Source organism: Enhydra lutris, unplaced genomic scaffold, assembly GCF_002288905.1.
Source record: "Enhydra lutris kenyoni isolate GAN:26980312 unplaced genomic scaffold, ASM228890v2 scaffoldscaffold47, whole genome shotgun sequence".
Lineage (NCBI taxonomy): Eukaryota > Metazoa > Chordata > Mammalia > Carnivora > Mustelidae > Enhydra > Enhydra lutris.
This window is the reverse complement of record NW_019154131.1, coordinates 15,488,403-15,506,297: the sequence shown is the minus strand read 5'-3', so window position 1 is coordinate 15,506,297 and position 17,895 is coordinate 15,488,403. Positions and strand designations below refer to the sequence as shown.

The window sequence follows — 17,895 nt, the reverse complement described above, 5'->3', positions numbered from 1 at the left end:
AAAAAAAAAAAAAAGCTCTAAAATAAGCATATGCCATTCCATATCCCTCATTTATTTTATTCTACATTACCTTTCAGGGCATTGCTGGAAAAAAGCCGTCAGTTGCTGCAAAAGTACCGGCCAGCAATCAGGTCTGTGTTCAAGCATAGTGATCAAAGGCTGAGGATGATTTCTGAAAAGCACAAAAAGTTACATAGGAAGCTGTGATTTCCGGACTACAAATTCTCAATATCCAAATACAGCAACAAGAGCCAATGCCATCTAGAAACCTTTTTCCAGGATGCAAAACTACCATTTGTTGCAGAGTTGGGTGATTAGAACTAACATTCTTTTCCTCTACCTGTTTTGCAGAAAAAAGAATCAACTTTGAGTCTCAGGGATCCAAATTAGAACACAAAGTCTGCCACACAGTAACCCTTGGACTTTGGTCAAGCTCTTGAATCCAGGAGCTCGGTCCTATCCATCTCCTTGGTTTCTCCATTCCTGGAAGGCTTGGGCCACCTCCTCTTCCTCTCTTTCCAAGTCTGGAAGGTTCTATTTCTTTTAACATTGCCTCAACTTATAAGCACTCTCTCCCTCCTGGTTCCTACTTACCCTGTTCTCAGTGTGTGGCTCCATTCCCCCAGCATATTTAAGGAAAAAGAAAACATTTCTCCCATCTCAAAATAAACTCTCCAAACTGAAAATTCTTAAAATTTCTATTGAACAAGAATGAGAATTTTTATTTGGGCTACATCCATTAAGATACCTAAAGAGGGGGTGCCTGGGTGACTCAGTTGGTTATGATCCCAGGATCCTGGCATTATTAGTCATTTTTAGTCATTAGTCATTTTTAAAAACTCTTCCAGCAATTCTAACGTGTTGCCAGGGCTGAGAACCACTACAAGGAAAAAAAAAAAAAAAAAAACCCAGAAGACGCAGGTGAAGAGTCAGGAAGTTTTCGGATGTCTGGCTCTCTTAAACAGAAAAGCATTGGCATGGGGTGCCTGGGTGGCTCAGTGGGTTAAAGCCTCTGCCTTCGGCTCAGGTCATGATCCCAGGGTCCTAAGATCGAGCCCCACATCGGGCTCTCTGCTCAGCAGGGAGCCTGCTTCCTCCTCTCTCTCTGTCTGCCTCTCTGCCTACTTGTGATCTCTGTCTGTCAAATAAATAAATAAAATCTAAAAAAAAAAGAAAAAAGAAAAGCATTGGCAGGTCCTTCACATGGAAACTCTCGCGAGAGGCACGGCTCTGACGAGACTCCACAGTTCCCGCGTATTACACCACCACCTCCTCCCATGCTCCTCAACCTCACCTGACCAACCAGCCACTAACGTCACTTCCTGCCACCCTTCTGTTTGTCACAGCACAGGCTATTTCTGACTGATCGGATGACTGCCATTGCTAAGGGATCACTCCAACGATTTCTGCCAACACTCAAAAATCCTATCAAAATCCTATTTCCAAATTCCAAACTCTTTGGCACTGAAACCTACCTAGAATTGCTTCTACTCTAGTTGCCACAGATGTTAACAAACAAATGTTACAGATCCTGACAGTCTCCCAGGAATGTCACATCAGTCAGACTTCAAAGGTTGAGACTTCCGAAGGTCATGTTCCAGGAAACACGAATAAAAAGAAAAGAACAGCACCGGCTATCATTTTCGATATGGGTTTGGCTCCTGCCAAGCACTACACTGAAACGAGGAACATCACATAGGACCATCCGTTAATCCTCCACTTAATGGCGGCATTTATGACTAGTTAAGAAGAAAACGCAACAAGTTATCACATCATTATGTACTATCACACACTGTGTGTGATCATAAAGCACTTACATGCTTTCCAATACTCTTCCCTTGTAAGTCATTCCTTCCTCCAACTCGATCCTCACCACCCCCCTCCCTGCAAAAAACACCTCAAGTATCTACTGTTTTGGTGGGGTGTTTTGTTTTGTTTTCTATCTACAGTTTAAAACTTTTGTCCAAATTAAATCGGGTCAACAGAAATAAGAGGTAGTAATTTTTTTTTTCAAGATTTTATTTATTTGTCAGAGAGAGAGAGGGAGAGAGAGAAAAAGCAGGGAGAGTGGCAAGCAGAGGGAGAAGCAGGCTCCCCACTGAGCAAGAAGCCCAATAAAGAACTTGATCCCAGGACCCTGGGATCATAACCTGAGCTAAAGGCAGACGCATAACCACCTGAGCCACCCAGGTGTCCCAGAGGGAGTAATCTTTTTTTTTTTTTTGAAGGTTTTGTTTATTTATTTATTTGAGAGAGAGAGAGAAAAAGAACCATGAGAGAGGAGAAGGTCAAAGGGAAAAGCAGACTCCCCATGGAGCTGGGAACCCCAAGTAGGACTCAATCCCGGGACTCCAGGATCATGACCTGAGCCAAAGGCAGTCGCTTAACCAACTGTGCCACCCAGGCACCCCTGCGGGAGTAATTTTAAAGTAGGATCAGAAATGCTGCACATACATGCAATATAATTTCACTTCTACTTCACTGGGATTATGGGAACCACTCTAGCTTTGTTGCATGAAGCGGAAGGCCTGTTTTGCTAGACACTGGATTCAACAAAGTCTATTTAGTATCTCAGACTTAAACATTAAAGACAAGACAAAGTAGAATATAGGAGAATGGGATTATCCAGATGAATTACTGATTTAGACTAACTTTTCCAAAGAACTGATTACATCAGATCTAAGTATAAATACTGCAGAGAATAATACAAAATATTGATTCCAAGAAGCACTCTTGAGGCAGAAGGGAAGTCCAAAATAAGAACACTGAATCTCACTAGCGATTAACATTGGATAATATTATACTATTTCAACTGAATACAACTAACCTAAAATCAATTATAATTGCCAAGATTTTGTTTTACTACTTTGAGCATAATGAAGCAAAGAGCTAAATTCTCCCTTGTGAATCATCAAATTGGTATGCGAATACAAATATAGAAAGCTGAACAGAATGAATGCATTTTCTAATTCAATATACTTTGTGGTACAACTGCCATGCATGAAGTTTTCTCAATCTTTGCACTCCCGCTATTTGGGGTCAGAGAACTCTTTTGGGGGTTGTCCAGTGCACTGAAGGATATTTAGCGGCATTCTTGCCCTCTACCCACAAGATGTTAATAGCATTCAATATAGTTATGACAGTCGAAAATGTCTCCAGACATTACCAAATGTCCCTGGGGGGCAAAACTGCTCCCTGGTTAAGAACCACTGCATTAGGGGCACCTGGGTGGCTCAGTGGGTTAAGCCGCTGCCTTCAGCTCGGGTCATGATCTCAGGGTCCTGGGATCGAGCCCCGAGTCGGGCTCTCTGCTCAGCAGGGAGCCTGCTTCCCCCTCTCTCTCTCTGCCTGCCTCTCTGCCTGCTTGTGATCTCTGTCTGTCAAATAAATAAATAAAATCTTTAAAAAAAAAAAAAAAAAGATTCCTATTTAAAAAAAAAAAAAAAAAGAACCACTGCATTACTGTAAAATGACAAGCACTTAGGAGAGGCACAAAACTGATTAAACCATGGTACCATCCCAGAGCTATTAAAAAAAAAAAAAAAAAAAAAGACTTGATTCCACCTTCACACTTCCTTGCAATGAACCAAAGCAATCGATCATACTCAAAATTGTAAGTTTCTTATGGAAATATAGTCCTCAAATATTAACATTAGGTGCACAAGGCTATCACAATACAGCAGAAACTCCAGAATTTTAAAGGGAAAACTCATGGAAAATTATTCCTTTGCAAAACACAGAATCATGTTCCAAAATAAACAGTATTCAATAATATACCTACTAATTTGGGTATGATAGAAAATAGTTATTTTCCTATTTAAAATATTATCATTGGAACATTTAAAACATCATAAGGGTAAGTGTAATTCATTCTTAATGCATGTGGGGATTATTAAATTTATGGATTATTCAAGATTTCTCTTTTCCTTCTCCCTCTCATTCACTGCTCGTTAGCCACTCCACTTCATTCAAGTATATCCTACTGAGAAAGGTCAAGGTAAATGGAAGGGTCCACAGTTTAAATAAGTCACCTCTGCTCTTCATTAGAAGCACTGCTGATCAAAAAAAGAACGTGTACAAAAGAACACCAAGCAAAATTTCACTTCAATTAAGTGAAATTTTAAGGTTAAGCAGTTATAACTGCTACTCAAGTTATTTAAAAAGTTGACTATAATACTTTATTCAAAATGATAGATGGGTTGACCATACAATCAACCTGATCACTTGTAAAATTAATAATGGCAGACAATGAGCTATGCAAGTTGTGAGTAACAAACATAATAGTGGGACACAGTCATCATTATTATTTATATAAGCAGTGCCTACCTAGCATCACTGGAATCACTTACTGTTAGGCTGCCACAATCCTATCTCAGGAAAAACTGCAAGTAGAGAGGTAGAGGTAAAATAGTGAAGGGAAAGCAAGGAACTGAAAGGGTCAAGAGTTCCAGATTTACATTGAGGTTCTGCAACAAACCATGTGATCTCAGGCAAGAGAATTAACCTCTCGGGACGCCTGGGTGGCTCAGTTGGTTAAGCAGCTGCCTTCGGCTCAGGTCATGATCCCAGCGTCCTGGGATCGAGTCCCACATCGGGCTCCTTGCTCATCAGGGAGCCTGCTTCTCCCTCTGCCTCTGCCTGCCATTCTGTCTGCCTGTGCTTGCTCTCTCTCCCTCTCTCTCTCTCTGACAAATAAATAAATAAAATCTAAAAAAAAAAAAAAAAGAGAGAGAATTAACCTCTCTTGGGCAAAGTTTCTTCATCTGTAAAATGAAGACATCAGACTAAGAACCTTCCAGTGCTAAAGATATACAACCCAAGGGACCCATTAAAGCCCTTACCTTCATACTGCTCCAGACTAGAGGTAGGGCCAAACCCTGGAAAGGCAGAAAGCAATACAGAAGGCTCTCAACTGTTAATAATTCTAGGCCAAGTTTAGGTGGCTCTAAGGCCAATGTTTAATAATCTAAACCTCACAAAGGAGTCTACTTTTATTTTTAATTTTTTAAGATGTTATTTATTTGCTTGAGAGAGAGAGAGAGAGCACGCACACAGAGGGATAGGAGAAGCAGACTCCCCACTGAGCAGGGAGCCCGATGAGGGACTCGATCCCAGGACCCTGGGATCATGACCTGAACGGAAGGCAGATGCTTAACCAACTGAGCCACACAGGTGCCCCAGGAATTTCCTATTTCTAATCTCAAAGAGATAAAGCATACCCTATTTATTTCAGAGAGAAGTACGGAGCCCAGAAGGAGCACACATTTTTAAGTTGGAATTTCCCAACTCCTGAGACTTCCAATAGATTCTGCTTTCCTCTTAAAAGAGAAGACCACTGTTTCTAAAGGTTAAAATCAATACAAACCAGGCTATCTGGTCACCCTTCATTGGCCTCGAGTGCCTCTGCTCTCTCCCTCACCGTGTGGTTTTTGTTTCTGCCATGGAGGAACCGATTTGTCCTCCATTCTTTGGCACCTTCCCATTTCAGATTTATAAATGTCTTAACTGCCACTGTAAGTGACGCATTTCCCTTGTACCGAGGACACGGAACACTCCATCAACGTGGTACCGTCCTGATTCTCCGGCAGGTAGGTTTGTTTCTTAAACTAGAGGAGAAGCTGTCTGAAAGCTGGATCTGTCTTGTTCTTGTTAGGTTTCCCTCTTGGTGCCGAGGCACAACTACAATAAATGTAACACACACACACACACACAGGCTCTCCCCAAAGCACCTTTTCAAACTCTTTCCCTGGATCGTGAAAAACCAACGCCTCACAGTGCCTCTAGTACACAGTTTCAAAGTCCACATTGTTCAGGGATAAAACGCACAGAGGAAGCACGCAGAGTTGGTACCTAACACTCGAGTCCTCCCCACCCTTTAATAATATTGTCAACAACATTGCGCGGTACACGCATCCTAACAGAACTGAGTGGGGGCAGGAAGGAATGATAAACGCGCGGTTCCACTAGACTAGCACCAAGGCAATGACAGAATAAAATATGTAACTAGATTCACCTTTCCAAGTATAAATACATCAATCTTAATAGAAAATAGGGAGTTAAAAAAAAAAAAAAGTCGTCTTGCGGTAGGCAAATCAAAAAGCAAAAGTTATTTGTAACCTTTAGGTCACCTCAACCTTTCTGCTCCGTCGCTGAATACAGGAACGGGAGGATTTGATTTACATCATAAATTCAGCGATAGACACAGATTGCCTTTTCTGTGTAAGGAAACAATGCCTACAGTCACCATGCATTTTCATGTATGCAGCTGTGACCCGGGCCCTTTCAGAAGCATAGCATAGCACTTACTACATCAAATATGCATTTTAAAAGCATTTCTCTACCTGCTCTGAATTTTGATTTGAAAGTGCTGGTTAGAAGCCAAAAAGGGATTAAAAAAAAAAAAAAGTCCCACAGATTTTAAGATTTAAAAAAAAAAAAAAGCCTAACAAAAATTTAAGATTCCACAATGAATGTGGAATAAAAAAGAAAAATTACACAATAATTGGGAATATCCTGTCGCATTTTTAAGACACATGTATTTTTCCTTTCCACATAAGCTACCAAGAAAAGAAAACTTCTGGAGCAAAAGTATTTTAATGTGGACATGTGGATGAATTTTGACAAATCTATTTTCTTTGGGTCCATAAGGCAGAGAGAGAAAGTGTGAGATTTCTTCAAAAACATAGTTCATATTACAATTGATTCTGCCCTCATAATAACCTTTTGCAGGATCCCTATTTTGAGAGGCAGGGTTTTAACAACAAAGGTGTGTGCCAACATCAAAAGTTTAAAATTATTCTAGGTAGAAGGTAATGACTGTGGGGAAACAAACAAATACTTAGGGTTTCAAAACTTCTATTATTAAGTTAGCAGCCATGAGTGTAAAAAGTACATATAAAAATAAAGTTGAATTAAATTTAAAAACTAGAGACAAGATAAATAGGCTAAGGCGGCCAGAAGGACATTTTATGCCCTTAAGGACAACGATCACCAAATTACCAAAGCAATTTTTAAATTAAACATCTCACCTTTAGAAGAACTTAAAAGCACTTTCTAGGGGCAGTCGCTTAACTGGAAGAGCGTACAATATGTGTAGCTTATTCTTTAGGTGTGATTATAAATCCCAAGTGCAAACCCCAGGTGATTAGAACCATAAACTGTGAACAAAGACTTCCCTGGGTGGGAAAAAGGAGAGAAAAGAGGAAATGAAAACAGAAGCAAAACATGCAGTTCAACAGAAAGCATTAAACTGCAAAGAGCCAGATGGCCCTTGGAAAGTAATGGCTATGCTTCCCCTCTTACTGCCCTGGCTTCTTTCTTATCATTAACTCCGCTGGGCTTTCTCAGAGTCAGATCTGATGCTGATAATCCCTTCTTAACTTGTATTCATTTTCATGATTTTTCTATAAAGATGTCCCTTTATCATTAAAGCAAGAATTCACAAGTCGTCCGAAATGACAGGCAAAATTTTAAGGACATGTATGTATGTGTGTGTGTGGGTATATTTTCTAAGGAAGGATCAAAACTTTTATGAGATTCTCAAAGAAGGTTCTTACCTATACCCCCTCTCCAAAAAACAGTAAATACCAGAGAATTAAAGTATAGGTAAGGTGATTACTGCAATTCAGGCTTGTTAAACTCCTGCTTTCAAAAAAAGCTACAAAGCACGATCTCCCCCCCCCAAAAAAGATTATAAATGACATACCCCAAAATGGTAGTTCAACAAGTACTGAAGTTTTTTGTAACTTCAGCAAAATTAAATACATTAACGTATTCTACTGGTTCCAATCCCTTATGGCAGCTAAACTGTGTAGCACAGATGATTTAATAATGGTGTCATGCTTATTTTATGCTAAATAAAACCAAACAGCTACATCTCAGGGGAATCCCTTTAGATAATATATTCAATTACTGAAATAATCAGCTCCCCCAAAAGCAAAATGTTCACTTTGACCCAAAAAAGAAAAAAAAAAAAAAGAAAAAAAGAAAAAGCTCCAGACGGTCTTGTTTTTAAAGAATTACAGGATTCCAAGCAACCTCATTAAGAAAAAGTAAATGTAAAAAAAAAAAAAGAAGAAAGAAAGAAAAGTAAATGTAATGCAATACAGAAATCTGCATAGATATGAAAAACAAACAGCTACTCTTTAAAAAAATTTTTTTTTCAAGTTTTTATTTAAATTCTAGTTAATATAGAGTGTAATATTCATTGCAGGAGTAGAATTGAGTAATTCATCACTTGCATATAACATTAATTACTCTTAAAGACTAAGGAGTTCATTTCCGTAACTTACAAAGAATAGCCTACCTCCAAAAATAAACGTAAAAGGCAAAAACACTAAACATTCACTTGACTTGGTAAGCATACAAAAAGACTACAGAATAAATGTGGTATATCCATGTAATGGAATAATAGTCAACCATTCAATATAGATGAACCTTGAAAACATTATGCTAGGTAGAAAAAGAAAGGCATAAAAGGCCACATATCATAGGGATTTCATTTATATAAAATGTCCAGAAGAGACAAATCCACAGATACAAAAAAAGTAGTATCTTTTTTTGTTTTTTAATCTATTTCCAGGGATTGGGTGTAAGGAATACTAGGTAATGACTGTTAATGAGGCTTCTTTTAGTGGGGGATGAACATGGGCTGGATTTAGATGGTGATCATGGTTAGGCAACATAGTGGATATAATACGAAACTGTATGGTTTAAAAAGATGAGTTTTATGACGTATAAATTATATCTCAAAAAAAATGCATTAAAAAATATTTCAGGAGTGCCTGACTGCCTCAGTTAGTGGAGCAGGGGATGCCTGATTTGGGGCTCATGAGTTCGAACTCCACATAGGGTACAGAGATTACTTAAATAAAACAAACATTAAAAATTTTTCAGGGCACCTGGGTGGCTCAGTGGGTTAAGCCACTGCCTTCGGCTCAGGTCATGATCTCAGGGTCCTGGGATCGAGTCCCGCATCGGGCTCTCTGCTCGGCAGGGAGCCTGCTTCCCTCTCTCTCTCTCTCTCTGCCTGCCTCTCTGCCTACTTGTGATCTGTCCCTGTCAAATAAATAAATAAAATCTTTAAAAAAAAAAATTTTTTTTCAAATTTGGGCTGCCTGGGTGGCTCAGTGGGTTAAGCCTCTGCCTTCGGCTCAGGTCATGATCTCAGGGTCCTGGGATTGAGTCCCACATTGGGCTCTCTGCTGGGCGGGGAGCCTGCTTCCTCCTCTCTCTCTCTCTCTCTCTCTCTGCCTGCCTCTCTGCCTATTTGTGATCTCTCTCTGTCAAATAAATAAAATCTTTAAAAAAAATTTTTTTTCAAATTTAATTCAGCCAGATACTATCTTAAATTTAGTTACCCTATTCTTGATTTTAGAAAAAAAATTCATGTGTATCCTGTGAAGTACACCACCACCAGAAACAAACTAACCTGAATTTCCCTTACAAAGGAAGAAAGCTCAAATCAGAATCTCATTTATTATCTCAATACACCTGGTTGATTACACCCATTTCTTTTTTAAGATTGTATTTATTTGAGAGAGAGAGAGAGAGAGAGAGGGAACAAGCATAGGGAGCAGCAGAGGGAATGGGAGAAGCAGACTCCCCTCGAACAAGGAGCCCAATGTGGGACTCGATCCCAGAACCCCAGAATCATGACCCGAGCCGAAGGCAGACTCTGAACCGACTGAGCCACCCAGGTGCCACAATTACGCTCATTCTTAAAGATGCAGATGTGGGAGGCAAGAGAGTTGTATCTTTTTCTAATCACTATGAAATACCATGATGTTGTTTGGTTATTTTAGCCTTTCATCCAATGATTCTTAAACCTAGTTCCACATCTGAATCCCTGGAGACTTTTTTAAAAATATAGAGATTCTAGGTACACACAGTGGATGACACCCAAGCTTTCTAAATCAGAATCTATACATTCAGTGCATTTCCGGGGATTCCTACCATTTCCACCTCTCCATTGAAATCACCATTTTGAAGGTATCACAGTGAAAAATCAGTTCAGAGGTTGGGGGAGTAATGAGGAGCAGTATATTTGCATGGTTCCAAGAGTCTTCTCCACAGATTGCATATTAGTTACAAGAGAAAAATGATTAACTCTTCAGTAGAGAAACCATACATCACCCCAACTGGGTAACCAAAATTAAAGTCACCACTGAAGGGTGCCTGGCTGGCTCAGTCAGTAGAGCATGTGACTCTTGATTCTGGGGCCATGAGTTCAAGCCCCAGAATGGGCGTAGAGTTTATTTTAAAAAAAAATTTTTTTTTTTAATTAAAACCACCAATTAGGGATGAGATGAACATCAGTGCCTCCAGATGTTATCCTGAGATGGACACGGCATCACTTTTATAGATTTCCAAAATGTCAATGTCATGAAAAAGAAAGGAAGAGATTATTCCAGAATTTAAAAGACTAAAAAGATAGGACAACTAAAGGTAACATGTGATCCTAAATTAGATCTTACACACTAAAAATAAAAAGGAAAAATGTATAAAAGGATGCTATGACAAAACTGGAATATGGACTATAGATTGCTATATAGATGTTAAATTTTTTCGGTATGATAACTGTTCTCTGATTATATGAGAATACCCTTGTTCTTAGAAAATACACTGTTAAAGACATATAATCTACTCACCAATTTTTTTAAGAATTATACAGAATAGAAAGAATGATAAGGCAAATGTAGCAAAGTATTAAACTCATGAATCAGGGTAAATGGTATGTGGGAGTCTTTTGTACTATTTACACAAATCTTTCTGGAACTTTGAAATTATTTCCAAAGAAGTTAAAAAGACAGACCTTCAAAACTCCCCACTACTCTTTAACTAAAACCCCAAGTCTTTGACGTGATCTTGTGTATCCTAGGCCACACCCCCTCTCCTGGACTCCATCTTGGCCTCTCCCTCCCGTGAGCTCTGTCTCCAGCCACTGGGCCTCCCACACACCAGCTCTCGCTCATGACAGCAGACAGCACGGAGGCACCTACCTCCACCTAGATCCACAACACCCTTCCTGTGCTCTTCCCACAGCTGCCTCCATCTCATTCTTCAAAATGAGTAGAAGAGAAAACGCAGAAGGAGTTTATTGCTGAGAAAAAGCTAGTTATCAAAATTAAAACCAGGGCTACATTTTGATGTCCTCAGCCACAAACTGATCTTAGCCCACTGCATCTCCGTCCTTCCCTTAGGACTCTCATTTTTCTTTGTTATGGACCGAGGGATGAATGTGTTTGCCTTAAGAACTGAGTGAAAAAGATCAGTATGAATTACAAAGTACTTCAGCTTTCAGGACACACATCTTTACATTCTTAAAGTTAACTCTCCAGAGGCACCTGGGTGGCTCAGTTGGGTGGGTGTCTGCCTTCAGCTCAGGTCATGATCCCAGGGAACTGGGATGGAGCCCCACATCGGGCTCCCTGCTCAGCAGGGAACCTGCTTCTCCCTCTCCCTCTGCCTGCTGCTCCTCCTGCTTGTCCTCTCTCTCTCTCCTGTCAAATGAATAAACAAGGGGCGCCTGGGTGGCTCAGGGGGTTAGGCCTCTGCCTTCGGCTCAGGTCATGATCTCAGGGTCCTGGGATCGAGCCCCGCATCGGGCTCTCTGCTCAGCGGGGAGCCTGCTTCCCCCTCTCCCTCTGCCTGCCTCTCTGCCTCCTTGTGATCTCTCTCTCTCTCTGTGTGTGTCAAATAAATAAATAAAATCTTTAAAAAAAAAAATGAATAAACAAAATCTTAAAAAGAAAAAAAAATGAACTATCTAAATAAACTACCTAACACTGCCCAAAGAGATAAGAGTGTGCCTCAATAATCTGCTCAGGGTATAACCCTCCATGACCCTTGGCCTCTTGACCCATTCAGAGCACACCATCTGCCAAAAGCATTTAATATTCCCTAATTTCAGAAAGTACAGCTTGATGTTGATCAGACCAAACCTTTCCACGAATAAGATTCCTAACATTTGCTATGTGTGCATGTCAGCCACTGTCTGGCACATCAGAATGGTGCACGAATTCTGGAACAAGCAGTCACTGCTCATGAATTCACAGCTATTTCCTCACTTCAGCAAAAGGAAGAGAGATCTTGAAAAGATTGCCATAATATGAATATGCAGAGGAAAAACGAAAGGCAGAAGCACATGATAAAATTGGGGGGTGGGGGGGATGGCATATTACAAAGCAACTAAGAAAATGAGCCTCCATGAATTGTAAAAACTCCGTTTAGTTATTCTTTCTCAAAACTGAAATCCTTGCAGCAGATCCATTCTCTGCCGTGCTTTCTCTATGATCAATATTCGAGAATGTTTAAGTAACTTAAATATAACCATGTTACAGGAAAATGGAGTTCAGGCTCCTGGGTGGCTCAGTTGGTTAAGCGTCTGCCTTTGGCTCAGGTCAAGATCCCAGGGTCCTGGGATCAAGTCCCACATGGGGCTCCCTGCTCTGCAGGAAGTCTGCTTCTCCCTCTCACCCTTCCCCGTCTCATGCGCGCGCTCTCTCTCTCTAATAAATAAAATCTTTAACAAAAAAGAAAAAGAAAGAAAAGGAGGAAGAAAAATGGAGTTCAAGCTGACCAACAAAAAATCTAGACCAAACAAAAGGGGGAGAAGAAAGGTTAAGCCTAAACTAGCGGATACATTAGCAGCAGTTTTTAAAAGGCAGGATAGAGGGAGGGGCACCGGCTGGCTCAGTCGGTAGAGCATACAACTCTTGATCTTGGGGTCATGAGTTCAAGCCCCACATTGGGTGTACAGATTACAAAAATAAATAAATAAACCTTTAAAAAAGGCAATTATTATAAAAATTGTTCACAGGTAGAAAAGAGCTTCTAAGATTTTTGAAAACTATTAAATGCCTAAAACAGGTCACAAAGCTGGTGCCCTTTGGATTGCCTCCTGTGAACAGATGTGTTTTGTCTGCCTACCCTGTATTTTAAAAAATCTGAATTGTTTTCCAGCATTCAGTGGTCAGGAGATTTCATATAAAATGTTATTAATACTGAAAGATCTGAAGGTCTAGCAACAATGAACCCCTATTGCCTCATTTCAACCACTGGCCAGCAGTTCTCCCTGCTACCAGCAGACTGGAAACCACCTAGGAAGCTTTGAATAACCACCAATGCCTCAGGCAAACCCTCCAGTCCTTCTGGGAAAAGCCCAGGCACCCATACATTTAAAAGCCCCTCAAGGCACCTGGGTGGTTCAGCCCTTGGGCATCTGCCTTCGGCTTCCATCGTGATCCCAGGGTCCTGGGATCGAGCCCCTTAGGGGGTTCCTGATTAGAGAAGTCTGCTTCTCTTTTTGCCCCTCCTCTCCCCCCACCCCAGCAACCCCCACCCGGCTTGTGTTCTCTCTCAAATAAATAAAATCTTAAAAAGATAATAATAATAAAATAAACCCCCTCAAAGGCCCTACTGTGAAGCCACAGTCAAGACTCGTGCACCCAGAGTTCCACACATGGCATATGCTAAATATAATTGTGCCGTGGTGTTCCTCCAGCTAACCCCATCCTAAAAATCATCAGAGTTGAAGCCACATTTAAAAATCCCCATCTAGAGGCACCTGGGTGGCTCAGTTGGTTAAGCAGCTGCCTTGGGCTCAGGTCATGATCCCAGAATCCTGGGATAGAGTCCCTCGTCCAGCTTCCTGCTCCTTGGAGAGCCTGCTTCTCCCTCTCCCTCTGCTGGCTACTCCTGCTTGTGCTCTTACTTTCTGAGTCAAATAAATAAAATCTTTTAAAAAAAATAAACATCCCCATTTAATCTTAAGTCACAAAACTAAAGAAGGGTACAGCTGAGCAATATGAACTTTATCAGCCATACACACTCTAGTCTAATGTATCTCAAAGCACAGTCAGTTAACCACCTGTGCATCTCAATTTCGTTAAGAATGCAGGTTTCCGGTCATGTTCCAGACATACACATCAAAAACTCTCAGCATGAGCTCCTGATGCACGGTAAACACTGAAAACCAGTGTTGCTTTTTTAAGAGAGCTGTGGAGCGCTCTCTTCCTTTCCTGCCTCAAACAAGCATCCACCATATGACCATGAAGAACACTCACTTGCGGGGGCCACAGAATTATTTCTTTGAACAGAGTGATGAGGTTTAAATCTCTTACATGGTCTCTTGCGTTTGTACTTGGTTTGCCCTCCCTAGGCTGTTTTTCCTTTTAAAATGCTCTTTGGTTCTGATCTTGACCTCTCTATTGTCCGTGGCAGACGTGGTTTGATGAACTCGGTGCCTTGGTGCTTAGTGGGAAACGGGCTTTTTGCCCCCCCCAACAGGGAACAGAGGCAAGGAGACAGGATTAAGCCTCTCAATATCTCCCCCTCGTGTTTCCCCGAGGGGCTCCTTGCGGCTTATATGTGGTACCTTTAAGCTCCCACAGCCCCCAGCAATATTTCTCAATTGTGAACCACAGCTGACCTATATCGAGATCACTGAGCAGCTGGGTAAACATGCTGATTCCTAAGTCTGGTGCAAAGCCCACTGAATAAGATCTGTACTGTTAACAAGCTCCACAGGCGCTTCTTTGGCACAGAAAGTTTGAGAACCACTGAGCTCTGGATTCAACAAAGAGAATACCCTCTCTAGAGCTCCTTCCATGAAATTCACAGGAACCAGAGGAAGCCACGGGCTCAGGCTCTCATTTCCGGTCCTCACAGCACCCTCCCTTCCCTTCCACACTGGCATAACGTAAGCAAATTCAGCACCAATCCATTTAAAATAACCACATATTCTATTGTACTACAATTCAAATTAATTAGCTATCAGGCCAAGAAGTGGAAAATGCGCAAACTCCAAAATTGTATGCAAACCAGGTCCTTAGTACCATAAAAAACACAGGGGAGTTTCATTCCCAGAAAGCTTGAAATTATTTGTCCTACTACTTCTATTGGAAATTCACCTTCCAGCATAACCAGGGAACGCCTCTCCGTGGAGTTCTGGGCTTCTCACAATCCTTTTATGCTTTCACATACAGCTCCTCAGTTGCTTCTCCAAAGCTGGAGGGTACTGCCAACCAACATGCCGCAAAGAAGGTTCGAAAACAGCATGACAATTTCATGCCTGACTCAGGTAATCACAGCTCTCTTGAGGGGGGTCTGCTCTTCAGGCTCACCTCTCCTCTGTCCCTGGCATCCATGATCCCCCCTCTTGGAGGAACTTAAGGCTCTTACACACTCGATTACACTCTCCTGATTTATAGTGCCAAACAGCCATTCACATAAGGGCTCTCCATAAACATTACCGGATTATGCCAACTCAGGTGATTGATTCTGGACCTCTCGATGTGCCTCCACTCTAAAGACACAATTTATGTATCCGGTATGATTTTCAGCTCCTCAAACTGGGTTCCCTCTCCACACTTTGCACCCACTGTCTTCTGAAGAACTAGCAGGGAAAATGAATTATAAACCAGGAAAACAAGGTGCAACGTGACAGCCGACTGAAGGCCTGGTACTCACACAGGGTAAGGACAATCACTGGGAAAGGGAGGATAACTCTTACCCTTCAGTTGGCAGAAAATCTCCCTTTACCGACATCTAAACCAGAGCTTCTTAAATAAGGTATCTGTGAATTACCTGCAAAATCTAAAAGGAACTCGGGTGCCGACACAGGTAGTCTGAGCTGGAGCATGAGACCCCCCACTCTCCTAACAGGCTCCCGGGTACCGCAGAGGCAGAGCTCCACTACCCATAATGTAGTTGGGGAAGGAAGGGTCAAGCATTAGCATGCCCGTTAGAGCGGCTGACATACCATCTTGCACTCACTGAACCAGAATCACTTGCGATTTTTTTTTTTTTTAAAGATTTTATTTAATTATTTGTCAGAGAGAGAGAGGGAAAGAGAGCAAGCACAGGCAGACAGAATGGCAGGCAGAGGCAGAGGGAGAAGCAGGCTCCCTGATGAGCAAGGAGCCCGATGTGGGACTCGATCCCAGGATGCTGGGATCATGACCTGAGCCGAAGGCAGCTGCTTAACCAACTGAGCCACCCAGGCGTCCCAACTTGCGATCTTTTTAAGAACTACAAAAGCCCAGGCCTTAGGGCAGAGACTCTGATGCAGTTGATCTGGGGCATTTGATTGTTCTGATGCTTGTTTTTAAGCACACCCAGGTGGTTCTAATAAGTGGCTAATGTTTGGAACCATTGAATTAAAAATACCCCACTGGGAGGACTGAAATACGGAGTGACTGCTAAGGGGCGAGGAATTTGGGGGGATGTGAAAATGTCCTAAAATTGATTATGGCAATGGTTGCATAATTCTGTGAATATACAAAAAAGAAAACCCCACTGAATTGTATACTTTGAACGGCTCAGTCCTGTGGTATGTGAATTATATCTCAATAAAACATATAAAAATTTAAAACTTTAATGGCGTTCCTATTTTAAAATAAATAACTCCCACTGAACAATACAGTGGAATTCTTTTCCCTCTCTTTTTTTGGTAAGATTTTATTTATTTTTAGAGAGAGAGAGTGAACAAAAGCAAAAGGAGGGGCAGAGTTCGGGGAGAGAATCTTAAGTAAACTCCACGCTGAGCTGAACTCCAAGGGGAGCTCCATCTCAGGGCCCTGAGATCATGACCTGAGCCAACACCAAGAGTCGGACATTTAACCGACTTAGCCACCCAGACGCCCCTGGATTTATCCTCTATCCTGGAACTCTGGCCCAAGAGTTTGAAATTCTTACACACACATACACACACACACACACACAAATATTTCTATGATTCATCTAGAAATATTAAGATCTGCTCATCTTCTTCTTAGGTTCAATTCTGGTTAAGGCAATGGATGAGAGAGAAAGCTGAAATGAAAACCTTGTTATGTCACAGAGCACCACAATATATAAGGGAAAAAAGGAAAGAAAAGCATATTTATCATTTTGGAAAAGTTTACTCCACATACCCCGAGGCTCCAGGGTATTTTCTTTTCTTTTTTCTTTTTTTTTTTTTTTTTTAATATTCTATTGATTTATTTAACAGAGAGAGACAGAGAGATCACAAGTAGGCAGAGAGCAGGCAGGGGGGTGGGGAAGCAGGCTCCCCTCTGAGCAGAGAGCCAGATGTGGGGCTCCGATCCCAGGACCCTGAGATCATGACCTGAGCTGAAGGCAGAGGTTTAACCCACTGAACCACCCAGGTGCCCCTCCAGGGTATTTTCAAAAAAATAATTTTCATTTTGCTTTCCAATTCAAAAATAAATTAATTTTTGAATTAACTAATAAATTAACAATGAATTAACTAATTCATTATACTACATTCTTCCAAAATTTGTTTGAAGATATTCAAAAAAAGTTAAGAAAAAAATACATAAAATGAAAATCTTCCCTTGTTAAAAAGTTGGCTTAAACTCTCAATAATGTACTCAATAAAAAAGATCATAAATAGGGGCACCTGAGTGGCTCAGTTGGTTAAGCAGCTGCCTTCAGCTCAGGTCATGATTCCAGGGTCGAGGGACTGATACCCGAATCAGGCTCCCTGCTCAGTGCGGAGTCCACTTCTCCCTCTCGCTCTCCCACCCGTTCGTGTGCTCCCTCTAATAAATAAATAAAATCTTTTTTTTTTTTTAAGATTTTATTTATTTGCAAGAGAGAGCACTAGAGTGCACAAGCAGGGGGAGCAGCAGGCAAAGGGAAAAGCAGACTCCCCGCTGAGCAGGGAGCCCACATAGGGCTTGATCCCAGGATTCTACCACATACACTAGTTACATGGCATCTTCTGGGGCACTCTGCTCACTAAGTAGGAGCCCTTCTCTTAACAAACGGCTTTCTGGAACCTTCAAGGCAATGGTTAGGGTCAACTTCAAAACTAAGTACAATGCCTTCCCTTGTCCAAACTTCTCAATAAAATCCAGTGTATTTCAAAAAAATAAAAATTGTTGCTAT

At 41.3% G+C, this 17,895-nt stretch overlaps 1 protein-coding gene across 1 annotated transcript in view; it reads right to left on the bottom strand.

Annotated features, from left to right (window-relative positions):
- The window catches only part of LOC111156619 (focadhesin), a 320,134-nt gene that overhangs the window by 248,368 nt on the left and 53,871 nt on the right, over window positions 1-17,895 (bottom strand). Inside the window, exon 6 of the mRNA XM_022517613.1 lies at window positions 71-172. Coding sequence (XP_022373321.1) covers window positions 71-172 — 102 coding nt within the window. The remainder of the gene's footprint in view (window positions 1-70; window positions 173-17,895) is intronic.